Source organism: Lepisosteus platostomus, chromosome 10 (assembly GCF_059453375.1).
Source record: "Lepisosteus platostomus isolate fLepPlt1 chromosome 10, fLepPlt1.hap1, whole genome shotgun sequence".
In the NCBI taxonomy this organism is placed as follows: domain Eukaryota; kingdom Metazoa; phylum Chordata; class Actinopteri; order Semionotiformes; family Lepisosteidae; genus Lepisosteus; species Lepisosteus platostomus.
Genome location: NC_142620.1, coordinates 54270142 through 54293214, shown reverse-complemented (window position 1 = coordinate 54293214; position 23073 = coordinate 54270142). Strand labels below are relative to the sequence as shown.

The window sequence follows — 23073 nt, the reverse complement described above, 5'->3', positions numbered from 1 at the left end:
AATACACTAAACATCTACGTATCATGCAAACAGCAGGTAGTTTTCAATTTGTTTGATCTTAATCTAATCATAAATTAGATTTAATTTTATGGCAACACGGGACATCAAAATCCAGTTTAAATGAAATAAACAGAAACAGTACAAACACCTAGAATCAATAAGTCAACTAGCAGCCTTTACCCAAGAGAAAACTGAACACTAAACAGCAGGGGGCTCACTAGCAGAGTGCTGGATAGTCAGAAGTAACCAACTGAACCACAGAACTAAACCCACCAAGAGAAATGAAACATCACCCTCAGCCACATCTCCACACTTCTTTTCATCTGCTGTGTAGTGGGCTGCTCGTGTTCTGTAAATCACATCCACGCAGACTCTTAAAAGGGAGCGCTGCAGAAGCTGTCCTTTACAGTAATGTTAGGAGATGTTCACAGTGAGAGTAAAGCCACGTTTGACCTCGAGCAGAGACTGCAGCTTGTAGACTCGCTCACAAATGAAAAGCACTCGAGGACACGGGACAAACCCCAGTGCTCTTCAGACAGGCTCCTGAAATCCGACTCAAAGGCCGAGAGTGAGACATTATTACTGACCCCTGACTCTGCAGGCTCAGATCCCAGAGGGGTTTCTAGGTCTTCTCTAGGGAGGAACAGGTCTTCACCTGGAGGAAGTGCTGATCTGACCCCGTTTCGCTTGAACTGGCCCAGCTGACTCTTCTCCACAGCTGGAAAAGCAGTCCTGATCATGAAATACTCTGGTTTTCATCCCCACCAGGCACCTAGTTGAACCAGTAGGTTGATTTTTAAGTATTTTCTGCATTGAAGTTCTATTTTCACGAATAACCTCTTTTATATGCAAACTGTGTTATTTAGGTAGCCATCAGAATTATGTTTTTAACTTGGTTTATAATGACTGCTGCTCTGTGGCGTTTAAAAGACTCTTAAATGGGTATCTGTTAGTGATGTGCAGACACACTCAGGGGAATAATAGTGTGTTTAACATTTCTGTAATGAGCATTACAAGTTACATTCTTACATGAAGTCATTTTTATTATCAGTTTTTATTGTTTCTACTACTACATATAAACAGCAATAAAGGTTCGTGCTGGGTTTATATTTTTTCCTTAATGCCGATTTCTGGTTATAAACATAAGGATGTAAGGACGTAACAGCAAGAGCCTTCGTGCTAAGAAGTTACTTAATTGCATATCGCAGATTTACTGTATTTTGAGGTGGCCTGCTTTAGAGAGACCAAACACTTCTGACCACAAGGGGGCGCTCTGTCACGCAGTTCCATTTCCCGGAGTGAGACCTTCAGAAGTGTTGGTAGAGAGGCGCAGTTGCGTGTAGCCGACGTAGACTCTAAGCTTTAGCTAATCGTATGAGCTCTCCTTATTAGGCAGCGCTCTTCCTGATGTCCACACACATCACATTGAGCTACTAAACACAGCACCGCAGGGTCACCTTCACGGGAGACAACAGTATTATTACTCACAGTAATAACATCAACAATAAGAACAAGATTCAGACCATCAGAGCAAACACTACTGAGTTTCCTTTTGGAGTGCTTTGTTCTGATTTATTTAATGAATTGTTAATAGATTAATTAATAGAATGGCTTTGGACTCAAAAGGTAAAATAACGAATAGCTTTTGCGAATGACCACGTGGCAGGTATACATTATTTTACATTAACCTATATCACCTTTGCTTACTGCCCTGCCCTGACGCAGCTCCCCACCTGAATTATTTTACTTCGACGCGTCCCGCCTTCGGAAGAGAAGTCTTTCATTTACAGCTGGGCTCTTGAAGCGTTTCGATCGTTGCTACTGGAGCGGATCTGTATAAAATCATTCATTTACGACAGAATCCGACTCGAACAGAACCCCTGCACCACGCAGGCCAGTAATGTGACGATTGCTTGAAAGAATAAGGAACCGTGCCCGCTTAATTAATGGGGTGCCTGAACGCAACGCGCTAGTGAGAGCAGTGGTTAGGAATCTGGATTTACGAATCGCACGACATCGGAGTGAAGTGAGGGATTCCAGTCGCAGCGGAGACACTGCTGTCACACCCTGGAGCACTTCACTCCGATCCAGTTCGACTTTGTCAAGGTGTGCCAGTGTCACCTCGCCCTGGGCGACGGCGTCAGCCGCAGACACGTCACAGCCCGACCCCGCCACGGGAACGTGGTGTTCCGGTCGGGCCGCCGCCTCACTTCCATGGTTCATTATTGCGTCACAGGCGCTGGGAATCTCGTGCGTTCGGAGTCGATTGGACCCGGAAGCCGAGGGGTCTCGAGTCTCGCTTATTGCACTGTATCTTGGGGAGACCCAGAGACCCCCTGATTGCATTCCTCACGGCCCGTAACAGGCCAGCAGGGAGGCTACATTTTGTCATTGTCAAACTGAAATGAGACTGCGTGGCTGTCCAGCATTATTTTTCCAAAATGTCTTCAAAGACTGGTAGTTCTTGCGTTTCCGGTATGTGAAGATGCACATTGAACTGCGAGTTTTCGTGTGACTCGCGTCAAGCGGACAGAGTTTTCTTGCGCTGGCAATTAGGAGCGGAACCGAAACTCTGCCAGGAGGCGCTCTGCGGCTGCGGGTGACGTCATCCTGCAGCGGCGGAGCCCGGAGCTGTTATGCAACAGCGCAGCCCTCCCGCCGCGCCTCGGAGCCTGCTGTCGGATGCGAGCCCTCAGCCGGAAAGTGTTTCTCTCCGGTTGCGACCCTTCGGGAATATAGAGCCGTTATCAAATGCCGAGCCAGTGTCCCAGCCTTCGTCTCGTCACACGAGCTGTCCTGAGTGAACATTTACAGCGCTTCCCACCGCCTGGAAACACAGCTGTGTCAGCGGAATGACACCCGCATCAGGTCTCCCAGCAGCCGTGATATCAAAGGTGACAGAAGACTTGTGGCTGCCCTGCGATGGACAGGTGCCCCGTCCAGCCACCCGCCCCGCCTTGTGCCCGCTGCCTGCTGGGATAGGCTCCCGCTGCCCCGTGACCCCGAATTGGCTACAGCGGTTGGGAAAGGGAAAGGAACCGTATCGATGAAAGCTGGGTTTCATTTTTTCTCTCCCTGGTGTTGTAATTTGCAAAGCAAAGAGCTCCAACAGCCCCTTCGCACAGCGTGTGTCCAGTGGGGCGTGCTGTGGACGCAGAGCTGGCGAACTGGACTCGGCTCTGATCAACTCCGCTCGGGCCCCTTCGAATGTGGCTTCCCCTGCTGCTGGGAGGGACGAGCCCAGTGCCAGCTCGTCTCCTGAAGGCAGGGGGTGACTGTCTGCTGTCTCATGGCTGACCAGAGGCATGGGTCTTCTTCAGCGCTCTTCAGTTCTGCCAGGACTCCGGTCCGCGACTCGTCGCGAAGCGCCGGGAAAGGGATTGTGGGTTTGCACGGGGGAGCAGGGCGACGAGGCAGAGGGGGCTGCCGGGCCGAAGGAGCGAGAGCAGTCTCCTCCGTGGGGCGCCAGCGTGGGCCTGTGCGTCTCACACCAGGCCGCTGAACCCCGCCAGCTGAGGGTCTCCAGAGAAGCCCGGGGACACAGCAGCAGTGGAAGAGTGAGCCCAGGGCAGCGGAGATCTCCAGCACGGGCAGAGTCGCTGCACGGCCTGCAGACATGACAAGGTCACGACAAGGGCTCTGCAGAACCACGAGACACGGGCTATATTAAGGAGTTACAGCCCTAATCCCATCCACAGTTCGCTAATCCAGCCCGGATTTCTTTCTCCCCTGCACCCCCGTGCAGCAGGAATGTTAAAAGCAGGGATCCTACAGGCCGGAACAAAGCCTCAAGGTGTCGGCTCTTGTGGGTCGGAAAAGTGAAGCCCGCCGAGCTGTCTCTCTCTGTGTGCGGTAGGGGGAAGGATATGTCATTTATTACAAAAGTCTGTACAGAACCTTCAAGCTTTATTTGCACACACAGCTGGCAAAAGTTTAGTTTTAGGGGGCTCAGAGTGTAAAGTTCTGTGGCCACTTCACTCATCCCCAATACTATCATACAAGGCAATACAGTTGCCCGGCTCTGATCCTGTTTCTTTCACTACCTGTGCATGAAGAAATAACTGCAAAAAATCCCCCAATAGCCTGAAAAACAACAAGACAAACCTACTGTACATGATGTTTTTCTGGTCACCACGGCAGGACTTTTGTCCAAGGGCATTGGTGAGTGTTGCCAGCTGACACAGTTGGCACTCTGTTCAAAGCCAATGTGTGGAGGCTGTCACTAAGTCTGTTATCCTGTTATGAGGTCACTACAACCAGCTCCAGCCTCGTGCTTGTAGGCTGCAGTAACAACTTTCCTGAAAGTGTGGTTAATAAACCCCATGACAGTCTGAGAATGTCACAAGTAAAAACCTAAAGACAGAACAATCCCTTTTTACACAAAGGAAAGAACGAGCTACTTCCCTGTTGTCAAACACAATAACCCGACTTCTTCCAAGAAAGAACTAGGTGAGACTAGGTTATTAACCTACGAGTACCCAAACGTTCCAGATGAGACAGACAACCACTTCTCAGTTTGCATTCTTACTGTTAAATGGAAAACTACCATATTCGTTTTCATCCTTACAATTTACACATTTACCACAGTACCACCACGGAAGAGAGACTCTGTTCACGCTTTGATAAAGCAGGCTGCTCCACACGGGCGGTTTTGATCACTTCCTGGCTCTCCTGCTGCTTTTAAAGAGTAATCCGTCAAGACGGGAGGAAGTCCAGTGTACTCCTGAGCAACATTCACAGATCTCACCCCTTCCCACTGTCCAGGCGGGGGAGGGCTACATGCTCACATGCCACTCGGATCAGGTTTCTCGCAGTTTGCTCTGGCCCGAGCTCAGAGCCCAGAGGGGCTTTCAGCAAGTGCAGTCAATCAGCTCACGCCTGTCAGCAGTCAACCATCTTGTCCCAGAGTCTTTGCAGCACGTACATCCTAATCCCTACCGCTCCTTCCTCCAGGTGGTTCAACAGACCCCCTGGTCCCCAGCACCATTCCCAGACACGCTGCCAGGAATGCCGAGACCACTCCAATAATCAAGCCGGATCCCAGAGGAGAAACAGCGCGGAAGCCCAGCCCGAGGACCTCGATCGCATCGTCCGTCCGAGAAACCTTTCACGTTCAGGACAAAGTACCACCAGTACGCTAAAAGTAGGTTCATTCATCAGGTTGTTTTTATTAAAGAGTAGGGTTAAAAACAGACCGGCTGGATGAAACACGTAGAGCTCCCGAGTCCCACATTCTTTCTGTATGGGAATGACACTGGCAGGGGGAGGAGGCAAGAGGGGAAAAAAAATAAAATAAGGAAAGTGTCTCCCCCAGTTCAACTAGTACAGACATACTAGCTGGTCCCTATAAATAAGGCGGAATCCGTGACAGTCCTTCCAGAATGTACAAGATATGTTACATTTCACACCGTTTCACAACATTGACCCGTCGGGCTTAAAAAAAAAAAGAGAGAGACGCGCTTAGATGACCTTCTTGAGCTCGTCGTACAGGACCAGCACGAAGGCGCCGCCCATGCCTCTCAGCACGTTGGACCAGGCGCCCTTGAAGAAGGCCCGGCCGCCCTCGTCCCGGAGGATCTTCTTCCAGCAGTCCACCGTGCCGCTGTACATGATGTCCGCTGCGGGAGGGAGGGAGGGGGACGGGTCAGCACGCCGCGCGGCTCGGACAGAAAGGCTAACGGGGCGCCACCTTTCCTACCGCTACACCCCCGTTCAACTTCTCCAACAGAACAGGCACAGCAAGACCCGCCCCCCCGAAGTAACGCACCATCACTCGGTTCAGGCGCCATGACCTTTAACGGGACCCCGCCAGCACTGGAGAGTAACCCCAAAAGGGGACGCCCCTGTGCCTGTGGCTCCTCGGGGTCTTGCTCCCCTACAGGGGGCTCCACCTCCCACTGTCCCACCCCCCAAACCCCCAAGCGACCCGACCCGCCAGGGTCCGAACCCACCTCCTTTACGCCCGGACTGCATCATCATGCGACGCCGGACGGTGTCGAAGGGGTAGGAGGTGAGGCCGGCCACCGCCGTCACGGTCTGGGCGATCATCCAGCTGACCACGATGTGCGTGTTCTTGGGGTCCGGCAGCATCCCTGGGGAAGGGGGGGGACAGAAGACAGGAGAACTGAGAACCCATCGCACCTCCGCGAGAGGCGGGCAGCGTTCCTCGGGCGAGCGCGCTCGGGTCACACGGGCTGGGGGGCCGGCGGCGTACCTTTGGCGGTGTCGTAGACGCCGAAGTAGGCGGCCCTGTAGATGATGATGCCCTGCACGGACACGTTGAAGCCCTGGTACAGGCCCCGCAGGCCGTCCGACCGGAAGATCTTGACCAGGCAGTCGCCCAGGCCGCCGAACTCGCGGGTGGCCCCGGCCTTGCCCACGTCGGCCGCCAGCCGCGTCCGGGCGAAGTCCAGCGGGTACACGAAGCACAGCGAGGTGGCCCCGGCCGCGCCGCCCGACGCCAGGTTCCCGGCGAAGTAGCGCCAGAACTGGGTGTGCTTGTCCACGCCGTCCAGGAAGACCTTCTTGTACTTGTCCTTGAAGGCGAAGTTGAGGGCCTGGGTGGGGAAGTACCTGATGACGTTGGCCAGGTTGCCCCTCCAGAAGGACAGGAAGCCCTGCTCCTTGGGGATCCTCACCACGCAGTCCATGATGCCTTTGTACTGCTTCTCCACCGTGATCTGTTTGCTGGCATGCTGGACCTGCACGGGGGGAACGGAAAACACTCAGTACTGTGGAGGCCCGGGGTGGGGTACCTCGCTCCCATTCAGCTCTTTAAGTTATCATCTTCTCCACATCCGGTCTTCACGCGTTATTCGCGCGGGGTACTGCGGCAGCATCACAAGGTCACTTCCACGCAGTTTAAGACCGATCCCGGAAGCAGATGCCGGCCCGGGGGCGGGTCTTCACGCCGAGCCGTGACGTCACGCTCCAGGCAGACGCGCCTTTACGCTCGGAAGCTCCCCGTCTAACCCCCCCAAAAAAGAAAAAGCAACCGAGCTGACAAGGCGGGGGTGACCTTCAGAGGACGTGGGGTCAAAACCCGAGCGGGCCGAGGACGCGCCACGGATGCGGCCGGCGCTTTCCGCCTTCCGGCCGCGGGCACACCTCGCCCCGGTCGCGATCGACTCAAAATGGAGAAGATGCCGGCAAGGGCACGTGGTTTAAAAAAGGGCCTTCAAATTAAAGAGAGAGAGAGAGAGGGGCGACTTGCTAGACACCGCCACAGAGAGACGAGCCTTCGGAGGGCGGAAAAAAAAAAGAGGGGGATTGCTCACGTGACGCTCCCGGACAGACCCCCCCCCCCCCCCCGGACTCTCCCACTCCGGGGACAAAGGATCCCGGCGTCCTCCTCGCACCCCTGACCCCGGGCGCTGCGCCTCTCAGCCTCAGCTGCAGGGCCTCCCCCTTGCCGCGACCTTGGCCCCCCTCAGGCAGCGCCGGGCAACGCGAAGCGGACCCGCCGCCCTACTCGGAGCGCGATCTGGCTGGCGGTGACCCCCCCAGGGGGGTACGGCACGGCACCCCCGTACCGCGGCTGGGCCGGGTGGGGTTAGCGGCCGCCAGCCCCGCAAGCGAGCGGTCCACCTCGCCTGCCGACTGGGACACGTCTCGGCGCTCCCCCTGTCCATTCCCCAGACAGGCGAATACTCCCAGGCTTTCTGCACGCCGTAAGGGAGAGGTTACGTAACCACAGTCAACCCTTAATCACAGCACAGCACTGAACAGCGCAGGCACCCCGAGCAGGAAGCAGGGCTACCCCCGCGCACACACACACACACCGGAGCGGCCGGCTGCAGCTGGGCTGCGGGTCCGCCGGCGCCGGAGAGGCCGGCTGCACAACTCGCTTACCTGCAAGAGCAGCTTGACTCTCTCAATGGGCGCTACAGCTGTTTTGGAAATGGCAGCGGCGATACCTCCGGCCAAGAAGTCCTTGGCGAACGAAATCGCGGTCTCGGTCATTGTGAGAGGGAGAAGTGCTACACCGGGAGGGGAGGGAAATGAAAAGAAAACTGCCGCAAGCTCGGAGCTCTACACCGGTTCGGTCGAAATGGCCGATCCGACGGGGGGAAGTATAGACTTTAAGACAGGAGGGATCGCGAGACGCCGCGCGAGCGCCGCAGGACGGAACGTGATTGGTCCCCCGCGCGCGTCCCCGGGGCGGAGACAATGAGAGAATTCCAACGATGACGTCTGAGAAGAAAGGTTACTAAGTAACCGAGAAACAACGCTGGGCAGGGAGGGAGATATAGTAAGCGGAATCCAGTCCAACCTCGTCACAGCTTTCACAGCAACATGTCAATAGTTTCATGTGTGATGCATTCATAAACTCGTCCCCCCCTTGGTAACAGACGCCGGCTATATACAAAAGCTGCGCCTGTGGCAGAAAAAACGGAGTCCAGTAAGTTTCATCGTTAAACGTTTGGAACTATATTGAAACTGTATTTTTTTTTTTTACAAAAAAGCATGACGGCCGTGTCGCTGGACTCGGCGCTTAAATGAGGACGGGAGAGGCCGACGGTTCGAGAAAGGCGGCTTGGCTAAGGCCTGATTTGTAGCGGCCGTGCGCTGTCAAGGTCGACCTGGTCACCAAGAGGCCTTTCCAGCCGGCGAAACCCTGACCCGTGACCGTGGTTAATAATAACAACCTCTACCCTCCTCGTGCTCGGGTACAGAAAACGCCCTTTCACCCTCCCCCCCGGTAAGGCGTCATCGAGACCGGCCTGTGCGAGTTCACAGCCGTGACGAGAGTAGTTCTCCTGCAAGTCGACACTGCTGGTGTCTGGTAGGTCACCTTCAAAACCCTCCAGCTGCTTCCCTTGCTCCTGTGAGATCACCTGTCCCCTTATCGACCAGCCCTTTCTTGCATTCGCTCTGAACTACTTCATTACAGACTTCCCGAGAAGGGTTAAGTGCCACTTGAATTGCGCGCCCGTGATTTGACAAAATGGATCGACGATTCGTTGGATAAATAATTTCATCAACATTTCTATACCTCTTTTTTTTTTTTTAAAAAAAAAAAGCCAAGTCAGAATGCAGACACACATACACGAGTGTGCAAAGTGTGAAAGTCGTGCTCAAACCACGGAATATGAATCAAATCCCAACGTGCCGTGTGAAATAATCTCCCCGCAAAACCAGGCCTGTAGGACAGGGACGTCGACTCGGATATCCTCAGGGATGGTTTCATTATTCAGTGTGGAGCCAGTGGGTTACTGCCTCTCGGACCAGGACTAGAACAGAGATCCGCCTGGAAGGATCCTGCCGTTCTGAGGATTTTCCACCCCTTCCTCACTTTCCTCGGGTGACTGACGACCTTCCGGCTACAACAGGAGGCGCAGTTTATGGTTTACAGCACCCCTATAATCCCACTGCAGGTGCAGCAGCAGCTCCGACAAGTCCTAAGGAAGCAGAGGGATCAAGGATCCATATATAGTTTCCCTGGGACTCCCACCTGGCCCACGGGATACAGCCCAACCAAGGGAAATCATTCCCAACCGAGGAAGCCAGTCCAATTCCCCCCGTGGGACACATGGAAAGGAAGATCAAGGACTGCACCGTCCCTGAAAACTGAAGTTTCTAAAGCTGTTCTTTAAATTAAAAAAAAATCTTAAATTTAAGAACGTGAACGTGCACCGATTTATTTATTTTTTTAAACTGCTGTATCCAATACAGGACAGGGTGCCAGTCCGTCCCACGGGGGACACAGTTTCCCCAGACGCCGAATAACCTGCCGGCACGTCTTTGCATCGTGGGAAGGACCCCAGCAGTAAGATGGGGAGAACGTACAAACTCGAGGCAGGTCTGGAACCACACATGTCACAGAGATGCAAGGAGGAAGCGCAGACACACAATGATGAACACACACACGCGATTACAGTACGTGGGACTGAAGGGTCTTTATTAATGCTCCTGCGTTCGGTTTACACCTCTGGCGTCTTGCGCTGGCAGATCAGGATATCTCTAGGTGTTTTTCCCATTGTTTTCAGTTGCCCACCCCCATGCACTGCAGTGTCTCTCCACACGCTCGTGGGCGTGGCTCTCCTGTGGGTGCCGAGGTGCACGGTGACCCCGGGCACCCTCTGTCCCCGTGCAACGCCGCAGGCGCCCGCCGTGTTTACACACCAGCGCAGGACAGCGAGCGACCTTGAAGCCACACGGCCCTCCGCACCGGGAGAGGAAAGAGCTGCAGTCGAGCACGGCCGAGGAAGCGTGTCTTACTCCGTACCTGTCCTCAGGACGCGCAACGGATCGGCGACATTAAGGGATGCGCTCGGCCTCTTTGTAAAACACTGTTGATCAACTGTGAGGACATCGACAGCATGACGGGTGAATTTTTACATTTGGAAAATACTATTTGGCATCGCCAAGCTGTGCAATATAAAAAAAAAAAAAAAAACCTTTGCAATCTTAGAATACTTTAGATTTTCATGTGCTCTTCCTGAAATGACGAAACCCGGCACTGGCGGGCCCTTCCAGGTCTGAGATGACAACACAGCAGCGTGCTTCTCTTGCACAACGCCTGTGTTTGTCCCTGGCGGCCATGTGCTTTTGGAACGTGACCTCCTGCTTCCGTGGCATACTGTAGGAGCAAAGTGCTTTCGTTGTACTTCTCAGGAGTTTCAAGTATAAAATACTGGAGATTTTCAATCTTTCCTGTAACGTAAGTGACCAAAACATCTCAGAAGTGATGTGGTCCTGTTTTCACTGTGAAGTCACAAGCAAGGCACAGATGGGTAAGTCAATTAAAAGCTCTTAATACACTGTTCTCAGCTCATTGCACAGAGTGCAACATTTGGAAATAAACAGCGAGGAGCTAAATGTTTGGAACATAAAAAACTACAAACAATGGACAGCCGATTTGGCCCATTTAGCTCGTTAGGTTGCCAGTGGCTAACTGGCTGATCAGAAGATCGAGGATTTCACTGTTAACTGTGCACGTTTAGCAAATGTTTACCGGGGCACCGCCAGTGTGTGTACAAGTGATTCCTGTCCGTCAGTCATGCTTTTAGCGATATACCCTTTCAGCGTCTCAAAATGTGCAGTTTTACCATGAGATCTGAATGGGACAAAACCGTGATCGGTGCATCGCACAACACGGAAAACACAGAAAAGCACGCCGGATAATGCAGAGTGCACTACAGACGAGACACTTCTGACTACAGCACAATGGAACAGGTAATGCATAGCACTGTGTAAGTGCAAGAGGTCTGGCAGGTAAATAGCAAAACATAAAAATTATTGCACGTAATGTTTGACACAGTAAACGTGTAAAATGCAGTGTTACCTGCATCAGGGAGTACAGCTGGAAACAGTATGTTTGCAGGTATGTATAACTGGGACAGGCGGCCACACTCCCCTCGTCTCCCCTTGTCTTGAGGAGCCCTGTCCTCCTGTGCCAGCTGCTCAGTCCTCAGTGCCTTTCAGAAAGGGGGTGCCGACAGGGCCCCCCCTCAGCCCCTCATGGCCGGCTGCTCCGAGCGGAAGTTCCTGTTCCGCAGGTACCTCTGCACCTCCCGGAGCTCGTGGGGCCCCAGACTCTGGTCCACGCCGGGGGCCGGCTGGTAGCTCAGTGGAGACACGATGTAGCCATTCCTGTAGAGGCACACCTGCTTGCTGAACTCAAACGAGCTGAACAGCAGCCCGAAATAGGGAACGATCTGGAGGGAAACGACAGTAGGGAGCAGGTGAGTGGAAGATTCCCACGCTTTTCGTACATTAAAAGACCTTAAGTTTACTTCAGGCAGTTTACACGGTAAAGTCATCAATATCCAGTGAAACAGAAGTTTCCAAAGTGGGACCACAGATGAGCTCATTTAGTGGACATATTTGCATGTTAACCTGTTATTCAGGACTTTTGCTAAATAACCTTCTTGTGGGACTGGGAAGAGACCCAGCCCTTAAATGATTTCTTTTTATCATATTTTTTTAACCTGAAGATTGCATCCAAAATAGTGCACAGAATCCCATTCGGAATTATTTACAGTATTATTATTTGCTCAGGAGATGCACTTATCCAAGGCAACTTACAATGTATACAGCGTTTTAGGTGTAACTGCAAAGGAGCCGGTACTGTAGATAGGGCTACATGTATAACAGGCAAGATAACTCTGGATTTGCAATACAAAAATTGAAAGAGTAATAACTAAAGCAATAACAGGCATATACAAACAGTGGGGATACAAAGCACCAATAAGTGGAGCAGAGCAGGTCTTGGGGACCCCCACACCTGCTCTTTACTTCCATAGATCTCTAAGTCGCTGGTTTAGAACCTCTGCTCTCAAAGAGTTGAGATCTGAAGCCAGTTGGGAAAAGCGAAAGTTACAAGGCAACCTCCTACCTGTTTAGGAACCGAAAACAAAGAATTCAAATTGAACGCATTGGGTCTATCAAGAGTGCAGTTATTTAATGGAGTGCTCAGGTTTCCCAGAGACCAGCAGGTATTTTGTTTTCCGGGATCAGGGCTGGGAGCTGCTGGTGTGGATGAACGGGTCAGGAGAGCTGAAAGGTGGTCAGTGAGTGAGCAGCTCCGACTCCGGACAGAAAGAATTCCGGTTTAAATTCCTGGTTAGGAGTAGGAAGGGGAGGGTCGGAGAGTGACGCCGGAGTTCTTGGCAGAGGGTGGAGCCAGGAGAAGCCAACTCCTGGAGAGCTCCAAGTGGGGAAGGAAAAGGAGTTTGGACTTTGAGAGACTGAGTTCACCATGTTTGGAGTCCATCCAGGAGAAGGTGGCTCCGGGACAGAAACTGGAGGAGAGGCGCCGCACTGTAGGCAGCGTTGTCGCTTCAGAGCAGAGCGCACAGCCACTCGTGCGTCGGCTATCTACCAGGGGAAAAGTCCAGGAACTGCGGCCAAACAACAGGGCGAGTAAGAACAGCTAATCCCAAAAGATCTGGGCAATCCACGCGGTTTAATGGGCCAGCATTCCACTGCGGTCCTCCGATTCACTTGGAGGTCAACCTGCGCTCCCGGTGTTTTGACACGCTAATGAATGAACATCTCGCTTCTTGCCCTCGTCGGCAAACTAGGACGCTCGTGGTTAAAAGACTCAACGGAATCCTGCTGTTCAGGTACCTCAGGGTACAAGGGAGTGAACCAGGAAAATGGATTTAAATGCCCAGGTTATCTGTCAGGGCTGCGCTCTGCTCTGCCTCTGCAATGCAATGTGTGTAGAAATGCTCACAACCATCCCAGCTGATTAGTTCAGGCTGGTCAGCAGAGATTAGTAAACTCCTCTGCAGACGAGCGTCTCATGTTTTAACAGTTTCAAGGTGACTGAGTCGACTGTAATTGGTTACACCTTAATGAAACCTGCTGAGCTCTTGTTTCATTCAGGAGCTGCCTGGTATGCATGGGTGGGGTGGGGCTGTGCTCTCATTCTTCAGATCTTAATCTTGCAGGAGGGAGAGCCCGAGGCCACTGTTTCGCAGCACACTGCTGTAGCAGCAGATAGAGAATATTGATCCAGCCTATTGAACCCATTGATCGAACCCTGTTCTGTCTGGAGCAGGACAAACAAGAGGAGGGTGTAAAAGGCCGTGAATGGCTCAGACGTGATCTGGACAGGGGGATACAGATCTTTGTCCCTCAGGCACTCTGCTCCTGTAGTTGTTCCATAAACCACACAGGGGTTAATGGAGCCAACAACATGCATGGAATAAAATTCGGAGCGGAGTCAATATTCCACTTCGGTCTCTCACTGCACCTCTGCATCGCCTGCTGGAAATTTCTGAGCTCAAGTCCAGAAGACATTGGACATACAAGGAGTTAAAGCCCTATAAGCAAAAGTACTAGGGGGTGGCAGGGCGGAGCGGTGGCTCTGTGGCTCAGGATCTGCGCCTGTGACTGGGAGGTTGCCGGTTCGTATCCCGCGGCCGGCAGAGGAATCCTACTCCGTTGGGCCCCTGAGCAAGGCCCTTAACCCCTGCTGCTCCAGGGGTGCTGTATCAATGGCTGACCCTGCACTCTGACCCCCAGCTTCTGTCCCTGTCTGCGAGTCTCATGGAGAGCAAGCTGGGGTCTGCAAAAAAGAAATTCCTAATGCAAGAAATTGCATATGGCCAATAAAGTGATCTTCTCTTACTGATGCAGAAACTAGGAAGTTTCTAGGAGGATGAGCGGAGAATGCTGTTCTCCTCCAGCCAGCAGACAGCTGAGTCCGATATTGTTGCATTAGACAAATCAAATTGAAAACAGCACAGCTCAAAGACACACATGTGAACGGGTATCACTCAGGGGGTGTGCAGTAAAAACAACTCGTTCTCCGTCAGGAGACTGGGGCCAGAGTGCCTACCTTGACGAGGTTAGCAGTGAGGCCACTCCACAGGCTCAGAACGCCCTTGGCTTTGATCACCTGCCTGAAGCAGTCCACCACCCCCGTGAAGTGGACATCAGCTCCCCCGCAGTGAGGCAGGACAGCGCTCTGGGCCTGCAGCAGAGAGAACACGAGCTCAGCTCAGCAGTCCCAGCTCGCCTGTCCTAAACAGTCACGTCAGCTGATGCGGCGGGGGTTTCAAATCACCCAGGTCACAGGTCAACGTTTCATGGCCTGCAGAGACACGCTGGTGAACCAGGCAATGAGGAACTTCCTGGGACAAGACACAGCCCTGCAGTGTTTCACTCAGGCTGGCAAACTTCAGCCTCGGTTTCTGTTTGCTGTCAGAAGTATCGCACTGAATAATCTCCACCAGTTCACGGTTTCTGTCTGGAGGTTCGTGAGTATGAATTACAGAAAGGTGGAGACACTGAAGGCATTAGTAAAAAGCCAACACCTCATGCAGATTGAGATAGAGCTGGTGTACTATGATCTGATCATGTTGTCTTTCCATTAAATAAAAAGGTTAGAAACAATTTCCCACAATGCATCCGTTTGTCCCGGTTTGTCATGTGGATGTTTTCAATACCAAGTGGTCCATGCTGTACTCATCAGACCTGCATGACTTGCTATGCCATTTTTCAGTCTGAAATTGAATCCTAAAGTTTCAGAGGCAGAGGAATCCTACCGTGTTGCGCCCCTGAGCAAGGCCCTTAACCCCAACTGCTCAAGGGGCGCCATATAAATGGCTGACCCTGCGCTCTGACCCCAAGCTTCTCTCTCCCCGTCTGTGTGCCTGTGTGTCTCATAGAGAGCAAGCTGGGGTCTGCAAAAAGACAAATCCCTAATGCAAGAAATTGTATATAGCCAATAAAGTGAACTTATCTGATCCACACACTGCTGAAGTGAAATGCCTTGTTTTTCCACAAAGGAATGTCCCCAGAAGCACTGTGATTCACTGCTGGCTGAGTCAGAGGTGGAATGCATCGTGTACGTACTGTAACAAGACAAGTCGGAAGACGGCACAACCCGAAAAGGCTGTTTTTTTTAACCAGCCACACCCACTGTTCCCGGTTTGGAGAAGAATCATGCGGAACCTCCAGCTCACACACACACAACCTGGGGCAGAGTCTGTGCTGGACAAGCCTGGTCATCTGCCCTTGGGTAACAGTGCCGAAACTGGGTTTGTTTCTAAAAGAGGGGTGCGTTAATGAACAAATCAGTCAACGAGAATGTGGCTGAAATCGGGTACTGGGCTGTGCATTTACATTTGCTTCCTATAGACTGTTTCTGGCCAGCTGTTTGTTTAGGGTGACAATAAGATCTGTCCAGGAGAGCTCAGATCCTCTCAAAGTCTGTCTAAATCCCAACCAGCTCAGACCTTCACACATAGAATTGTATATGTCAGCGCACAGTACCACTACTGCGGTGCAGCCTAATGGGCATCATGTGAACTTTCAAAATGTTATTTATAGAGCTGAGAGGCGCTCAGAATAACTTGCACATTCTCAGCTGCCTGAGTGCTCTCTGCAACAAGTGCTACTGTCTTCCCCTCTCTCTCAGCTTGGATATGGCCAATTGTCTCCCAGAAGACAGGAAGACTGTCCTCGCCCCTGCTCGTCCTCGTGGCAGGGTGAATGACTGCGCTGTGTGACCGCAGAGGTATAGACACCGAGGAGTCTATTACACACCACCTCACTGCTCTTCCAAGAGTATCAATATCCTCAGCTGAACCGGCGTTTGTTTTTCTTCTCCTTCCAGCACGGAATACACCCTCACTTTCCATCTGAACACTATGCTGTTGCCACTTCACATGAAGAGCTTTTCCAGTAATAATTTTATTTTTAATTAAAAAAGTTTTTGCTCGGTTCCACTTTTTGAAGTACGCCAATTCTATCTTTTATTGACAAATTAATGAACACCATCTTGAGTTTTCTAATGAGGTAAATAGATGTTTCGAACTTTTAGTGCAGCACTTGAACAGTGCAAGAATAAGTTAAGGACTTCCAAAAAGGTGAATCTGGCTCAATAAACAAGCAATAAAGAAATACTCGGAAATTCTAATCCTGTATATTCTGAGAATAGAAATCAGTCTGAATTCAATATTCTAATTCTGTGTAACTAAAGCTCACTAAAAGCAATTATATTATAGTGGCATTCTCCACACAGTAATGTACTAGATATTAAAATTCTGGATCACATTTGTACTGCTGTGCGGGTGTGTTCGGTGCTACCAATGTGAACCTAGTGTGGTTTGAAGTAGGAGGGAGCCATCTAGTGGCTGGACCCAGTACAGCAGTGGCGAAGGAAGCGACGTCGAAAGGAGGAAATTCCATCTGAAAAAAAAGTGTGAATATTTCTAAAGACTCAGCAATTCAAGCCGCAGTTTCATAGGGAGAATAAAAAAGGCAGTAATGAAGAACGAAGAGAAAGCCGCTGAAGGAGGAGGAAGAGGAAGGTGTGGGAGGCTGGCATACTGACCTGCATCTTCCTCTTCACGGTTTCAAAGGGGAAGGACAGGGTCTGGGCCACCCCTGCGGCCACACAGCCGTTGACGAAGTCCTGGCCCGGGGAGAGGTGGGAGCTGGGCTCTCGCCACAGTTTGTCCAGGTTGACGTAGACCACGTAGCAGCCCAGGGAAAAGGGAATTGCTCCTGCAATGGAAAAGGAGCAGGAATGAGGCTCCCAGTGCCTCCAGCGCCCAGAGGGACACAGTCCAGAGACGAGCGGCTGTCCGCTCTTCACAAAGGCACCCTGAAGCCAGGACCCCAGGGGGACGACACCCAGATGGCGAGCATGAGTCAACACGGCCGTGGCACATTTTTCCATCTTGTGTTTCCGAAAGAGAAACCGTTTTAGCTCTAGAAATCAGATGACAATGACAAAAGCTGATGGATAAATTGAATCATTGGTTAAATATAAAACATTTGTTTATTTTCCCAGGTCCTGTGACTGCGTCTCCATTTCCTTACTGACACCTTCAGGTTCAAGTCAAGACGATTAGAGTAGTTTCAGGACCCTTTAAAGTCCATGTTAATGACTGACATTAAAATGATTTCATCAGTCTCAGTCCCTGTACAGTCACTTACAAAACACTGCGAGACACCCCCCACACACACACACAAAGGCCACCCTGCAAAACCTCACAACTCTCCGTTAGCAGTCTCAAGACACTGTACTGCTGAACACTGCTTTCTTCAGTTCAGAGGGATTCCCTTACTGTCTGAATCCTACACAAGCACAAGGCGCCAGTCTCCTGCAAGTGTTCAAATATATTAATTAAACAGTGTTGGCACCTGTCAGAATATCACATAACGCATGGGTTTATATACGCAGTCCCAGCCTGCACCTGCCCTGATCATCCCAGTACGATCTCAGAAAGGTGTTCCCCTCGATTCTTTTCCAGCCAAACAAGGGATTTAAGTGGCTTCGTCCAGAAGACATCCATGAGGTTTCCGGACAGTCTGTATCCTCATGGTGAATGAGGGTTTTTCTCTTTCCGAGCTGAAGCGCTGTTTACAGTTTCTCTTTCCACAAGGTTCCACAAACCCCAGATCCCCCAGGAACAGGCACAAGGCAATAAACACCAGTCTGGCTACCGGAGACGAGGAGTTTCTCCCGCAGGCAGCAACAGGAGCTGCTCGGAGCAGGCCCGGACGGCCACAGACCGCTCCGAGAGCCGGGCGTGACTGTCCCTTCTGCAGCCCAGACGAGCGCGCTCAGCTCAGAGCGGTCGAGGAATTCGGCAGGTGCAGGCCGACCCAGAAACAGCCGCTGACACCACTGAGGCCGCCGACGCCGCTGCCTACCTACGACAGTCAGCGACGCCCCTCGGTAGAGAGCGCGGAGCCCTTCCTGGCGGCGCACAGCCCGCAGCGCGTGCACGAGCCCCCTGTAGGAGGGGTCCCGGCAGCTCTGGACCACGAGGCGGGTTTCAGCCACCTCCAGGGGGTACGTCAGCAGGGCCGCCACGATGCCCGCCAGCCCGCCCGCCACCACGGCGCGGCCCGGCGAGATGCAGCCCAGCTCGTCCATGTGCAGGTGCACGATCCTGAGGGGAGACCGGAGAGGACAGCATGAGCAGCGGCCGGCTCCCCCCCCGCACACACACACCAGCACAGACACCAGCACAGACACCAGCACAGACACCAGCACAGACACCAGCACAGACACCAGCACAGACACCAGCACAGACACCAGCACAGACACCAGCACAGACACACACTCACACCAGCACAGACACACACTCACTCTCACACACACTCACACACACACTCACACACACGCCTGCCCCTGGACTCGCACAGCAAGCCTTCTCTGGAAAACTCATCGGCACCCTCGTTAATTCTGGTGAGAGTCAAGGGCGGGCGGCGCAGTGGTACAGTGGTTAGCACTGGGGCACTGGGTTCAATTCCAGATCCTGCGTGCTATCTGTGTGGAGTCTCCCCCATAATTGTGTGGGTTTTGTCCAGGTGCCCTGGTTTCCTCCCACAGGTAAACGGGCTGCTGGGAACATTGCTCCAGGTGTGTGTCTGCCCTGTGCTGGACTGGCGTCCTGTCCAGGGCGTACCCTGCCTGCCACCTGTTTCTGGCTGGGATAGGTCCTGGCCCCTCTGAGGCCCTGAACTGGAATGAATGGGTGGAAAATAGACACAAGAACAAGGGAATTCTCTTCAAAGATTTGTTTTCAAAAATGTCGAAGGGACTAATTGAAAGTTTTGTGCCTGACTCCAAACAACCGAGAAACAGACGAGTAGGTGTTGCTTCGCCTGTTATAAATGTCGACTCAATGCTCTCAGCACGTCGCTGTGCTGGGCGTGTGATATCACAGAAACACAAGCGCCATCAGCGTGACAGGCGCTCAGTCTGCCAAAAAGCCCGTTCCGTTGACACCAAGGTAAAGGGACTTCAACAGTAACAGAAACCTCCATCCTCCACAAGCGATCTGGCACGAAGCTAATATGAAAGCTGTCTCCGAACTGTGCATTACATAAAACATAAACATTGAAACTTCCAGCAAACAGCGGCAATTACAGTCACTGTTGCACAGTCAAAAGCAAACCCTGTGCATTTAGCTGTAGTTTATATGTGCCGTGGGACTAAATCAACATTGGAAAACAAACAGCCGACAAACATGTGCCTTAAGTTAAGCAAGTTAAATGTCCATCCAGGTGGGGCTGCACATTGGTGGTGGTGGAGGGGATCCCCATTACCTGTAAAGCGCTTTGAGTGGAGTGTCCAGAAAAGCGCTATATAAGTGTAAGCTATTATTATTATTATTATTATTATTATTATTATTATTATAAAAGACACGTGCGGCATCCCCGCGAGCTGCCCGGTCTCGCTCCGCGGTGACGTCAGCATCAGCCGAGCTGCGCCGCAGAGCGCGATTGGAGGGCGGCAGCAGGCGTGATCCTGCGCTGGAAAGGCCATGAACGCGAGTGAACCCGAGCTGTAACTGTAACCCACCGTGAGGGAGGGGTGTACACAGAAATACAGCTCGGAAGTGTTTCGTTTCCTGAAAAGAAAATAGCTTTCTGTACCAGTCTGGTGCACGACAGTAACATCTCCTTAATAACATCGAGTCACTGAGGGGAAATTGTGTTGTCTTATATAACCATATGTAGGCTGTCTCCGAACTGTGCATTACATAAAACATAAACATTGAAACTTGGAGCAAACAGCGGCAATTACAGTCACTGTTGCACAGTCAAAAGCAAACCCTGTGCATTTAGCTGTAGTTTATATGTGCCGTGGGACTAAATCAACATTGGAAAACAAACAGCCGACAAACATGTTCCTTTAGTTAAGAAAAGCTACGCTATCTTAAGTTAAGCAAGTTAAATGTCCACTTGTTGTCTAAATGGTTTACAGTCAGAACACCCAGCCATTACCCGAGAGGACCAGTACGTGATCGGATCCATGTCACGCTCTCTGTTGGTCACATGGTTACATAAACAAGCAGTCAAGAAGCTGTGCCTGATGCGACGATTATTTTGTAAAAACAACAACAAGTTTTCTATACGTGTTTTTTTTTTAAAGAAAAGCAAAACTCACCTTTTGTAAGCTGACAGATGCACGGTGCTGTAGGGGAGCAGGCGGGAGCAGGCCACCAGGTTCCCCTTCCAGAACGCCCGGAGCCCCTCTTTCTGGTACACGAGGCGGAAAGTGTTCAGAAAGCCCCGCTTGCAGTGAAACGTGCCCACCTGACTCAAGATCTTGACCACATCCAGGGGGCAAGTGGCCGTTTTGCTGAAGACCCCCGCGATGCCCATGCACGCCAGCCCCTGCGACGCCGTCACTCGCGTGTCTCTCTTGATCGTTGCCATGATGTCACCCCCTGGCACGGCCCGGCGCCGATGCTCGTTGCGGGACACAGCCCCTCTCCCCGACAGCAGCTGGCTGGCTGACACCCTGCCGCGCGCGCGCCTGCCTGCCCGGCCGCCCCGTGACGTGACGTGACGTGACGTCCCGGGCATTGCGGAAGACGCCGCTCAGCGCTCAGCTCACCAATCAAGGGCCGAGCGCTGATTTAAAGTCCCCCCCCCACTTTTGGGCACTAAAGTCTTATTGATTATCCATCCATACGGGACATCTCTGGAATAGTGGCTCACCTCTAATTCAGGTCCGCACCCTCTAAAACCGCTGGGGGTTTCATTGCATACACCTGCATTTGTTATTGTTATTTTAGAAAAATCAAATCCACACAGGTTCCCCCCACAGCTCCTAGGGAGACACCATTTGTACAAACTGAGGCTCAGGCCACCACCATCCTGATTGGTAATTGTGTGCTTACCAAGTCTTTCTGAAGCCTTTTGTAGTGCATCAACTCCTGGTCTCCTCATGGTGCTATTTACATCACAGCTCGTTATTAGTGTTCCTATTGTGCGTTATTGAATTACACTGATCCGCTGTCTGCTGTTTGTACTCCCAGCCTGAATCGTCAATTCAACAATTAGCCTAATTATTTTCTTACACAGTCACAGGAGGTCACTGAAGGTCTTCTCCGGCTGATTACTCAAAAAAACCTTCATTAAAGGTACATCTAACACCTCAGAGCCGAGTTACAAGTATTACACTTATGCAGTTAATTAACTAATTAGCCCCACTGTGTAAGTTAGAGCTCAGGATGGCAGGGGACACGGTACTTTCTAGGAGCAGAGTCTGAGATCCCTGGTTTAATACCCTCTGTTTTCTCCAACCTGAGCAGTCAATTAAACAATTAAATAATTATATAGGATTGGGATTATATAGGACTTTGCAATTAAGATCCCAAGGGCAAATCTAAAACACAACAGGCCTTCCAGGGGTTCACAGGCCCTGGTTTCAATTTTCCAACTTGTAGGTTAGAAATATAGTTGTTATCACTTGAAACATGATAGAATAATAGTAATAATTGCTTATATAGCACTTTTCTGGACCACGAATGTGCAGCCCCACCTGGATGATGCAATGCCAGCCAGAGTGCACCAGAAGGCTCAGCACTCATCAGCTCTCAGTGGGGAGGAGAACAGGAGGGATGAAGCCAGTTCAGAGATGGCGATTATTAGGAGGCCATGATTGGTAAGGGCCAATGGGAAATATAATCATGCATCAATAGAAAGATCAGCATCCGGAGCATACAGATATATGCGATTACACATGAAGATGTCTTCACAGAAAAGGCGACACAGACACCGCATACCACGCCTGCAATTTAAACAGGGTGTTACATTTCGGGAACCGAAAGACAGGAGGCGCCAGTGTCCGTGTTTGAATTAGCTCTGTAGCGTCAGCTGCTATTGCAGAATCACTAACACTAGAGGGCGCCAAAGCCCACCTATACTGAAGAAGCATGGAGTTCTCACCTGAAAATGATTGCTGTTGAGGAACCTACTGTATCTTACATCACTTGAACAGTTTATATGTTTCGGTTTTAGGCCCTGCAGGGACAGATAAAACCTACTTTTAGTGCCCTGTTCAGTTACAAAATTCAGTTAAGAATATGCTGAAATTGAGTTCAGTGATGACGTCTGCGGCTGTGTTGGATATAAACCCCAGGACACTAACGAAGATCCACAGCAGTGGGCATGGCTGGGGTGAGATACTGAGGAATGTAAATTCTGCACTTCAATCATCTAGCACACTCCTCTGTGGTCATACCGGTCATTTTTTCAAGCCCAGTCTCTTCACAGCACGAATCCTGCGCTAATTGAAAACGAACAGTGAATGACATCGTGAGAGAGTCTTGGCTGCATGAGGGTATCACAACATTTCACAAATTCCCAATGAAACACAAAACCGTGAACTCTGTGAAAGTACTAATGTGAGCTGCGTGCAGAGTTCACAACTAGGTAGTATTTGTGGGCAAAACCTTCTCAGAGTCAAGAGCAATATTTCTACTGGATGAGAAGAGATGGACTCACAAGCCTGAGCAAGGCCCTTAACCCCAACTGCTCCAGGGGCGCCGTACAATGGCAGACCCTGCGCTCTGACCCCCAGCTTCTCTCCCTGTCTGTGTCTCCTTGGAGAAAAGCTGGGGTATGCGAAAAGACGAATTCCTAATGCAAGAAATTGTATAGGGCTAATAAAGAAACATTATTATTATTATTATTATTATTATTATTATTATTATTATTACAGTGTAATAGGGCCGCTTCACCTCACCGGGAGTTTTGTTGCCTTGTTCTGAATCACAGAATATGGCGCTGTGAATACCTGGAAATTTCTGTTCTGTGATGTCAATTGGAGCTTTTAAATTGGACTTTTTTTGTGGTTTG

General features: G+C 51.3%; 3 protein-coding genes across 4 annotated transcripts in view; 1 reads left to right on the top strand and 2 right to left on the bottom strand.

Moving 5' to 3' along the window:
- Nucleotides 1-8051, top strand: part of septin6 (septin 6) — a 65390-nt gene extending 57339 nt beyond the window's left edge. The window contains exon 11 of the transcript XR_015924964.1: nucleotides 5145-8051. The gene's annotated coding sequence lies outside the window, so the exon portion shown is untranslated. The remainder of the gene's footprint in view (nucleotides 1-5144) is intronic.
- On the bottom strand, nucleotides 5145-8072 carry slc25a5 (solute carrier family 25 member 5). The gene is made up of 4 exons (XM_088597372.1): nucleotides 7852-8072; nucleotides 6215-6701; nucleotides 5952-6092; nucleotides 5145-5618 (listed from the first exon to the last, which is right to left on the bottom strand). Exons 1-4 carry the CDS (start codon nucleotides 7960-7962, stop codon nucleotides 5461-5463), a joined length of 897 nt encoding a protein of 298 aa, XP_088453498.1. The 5' UTR covers nucleotides 7963-8072; the 3' UTR covers nucleotides 5145-5460.
- A 1802-nt stretch (nucleotides 8073-9874) lies between these two features.
- On the bottom strand, nucleotides 9875-20783 carry slc25a43 (solute carrier family 25 member 43). 2 transcript variants are annotated; one of them, XM_088597356.1, is made up of 5 exons: nucleotides 20372-20779; nucleotides 18124-18365; nucleotides 16796-16968; nucleotides 14294-14428; nucleotides 9875-11660 (listed from the first exon to the last, which is right to left on the bottom strand). In XM_088597356.1, exons 1-5 carry the CDS (start codon nucleotides 20641-20643, stop codon nucleotides 11454-11456), a joined length of 1029 nt encoding a protein of 342 aa, XP_088453482.1. In that variant the 5' UTR covers nucleotides 20644-20779; the 3' UTR covers nucleotides 9875-11453. The 2 variants fall into 2 exon arrangements, with proteins under 2 accessions (XP_088453482.1, XP_088453484.1); XM_088597358.1 differs by lacking the exons at nucleotides 9875-11660; nucleotides 14294-14428 and adding an exon at nucleotides 16189-16650 and having other exon boundaries at nucleotides 20372-20783.
- Between the last annotated feature and the right edge of the window lie 2290 nt (nucleotides 20784-23073).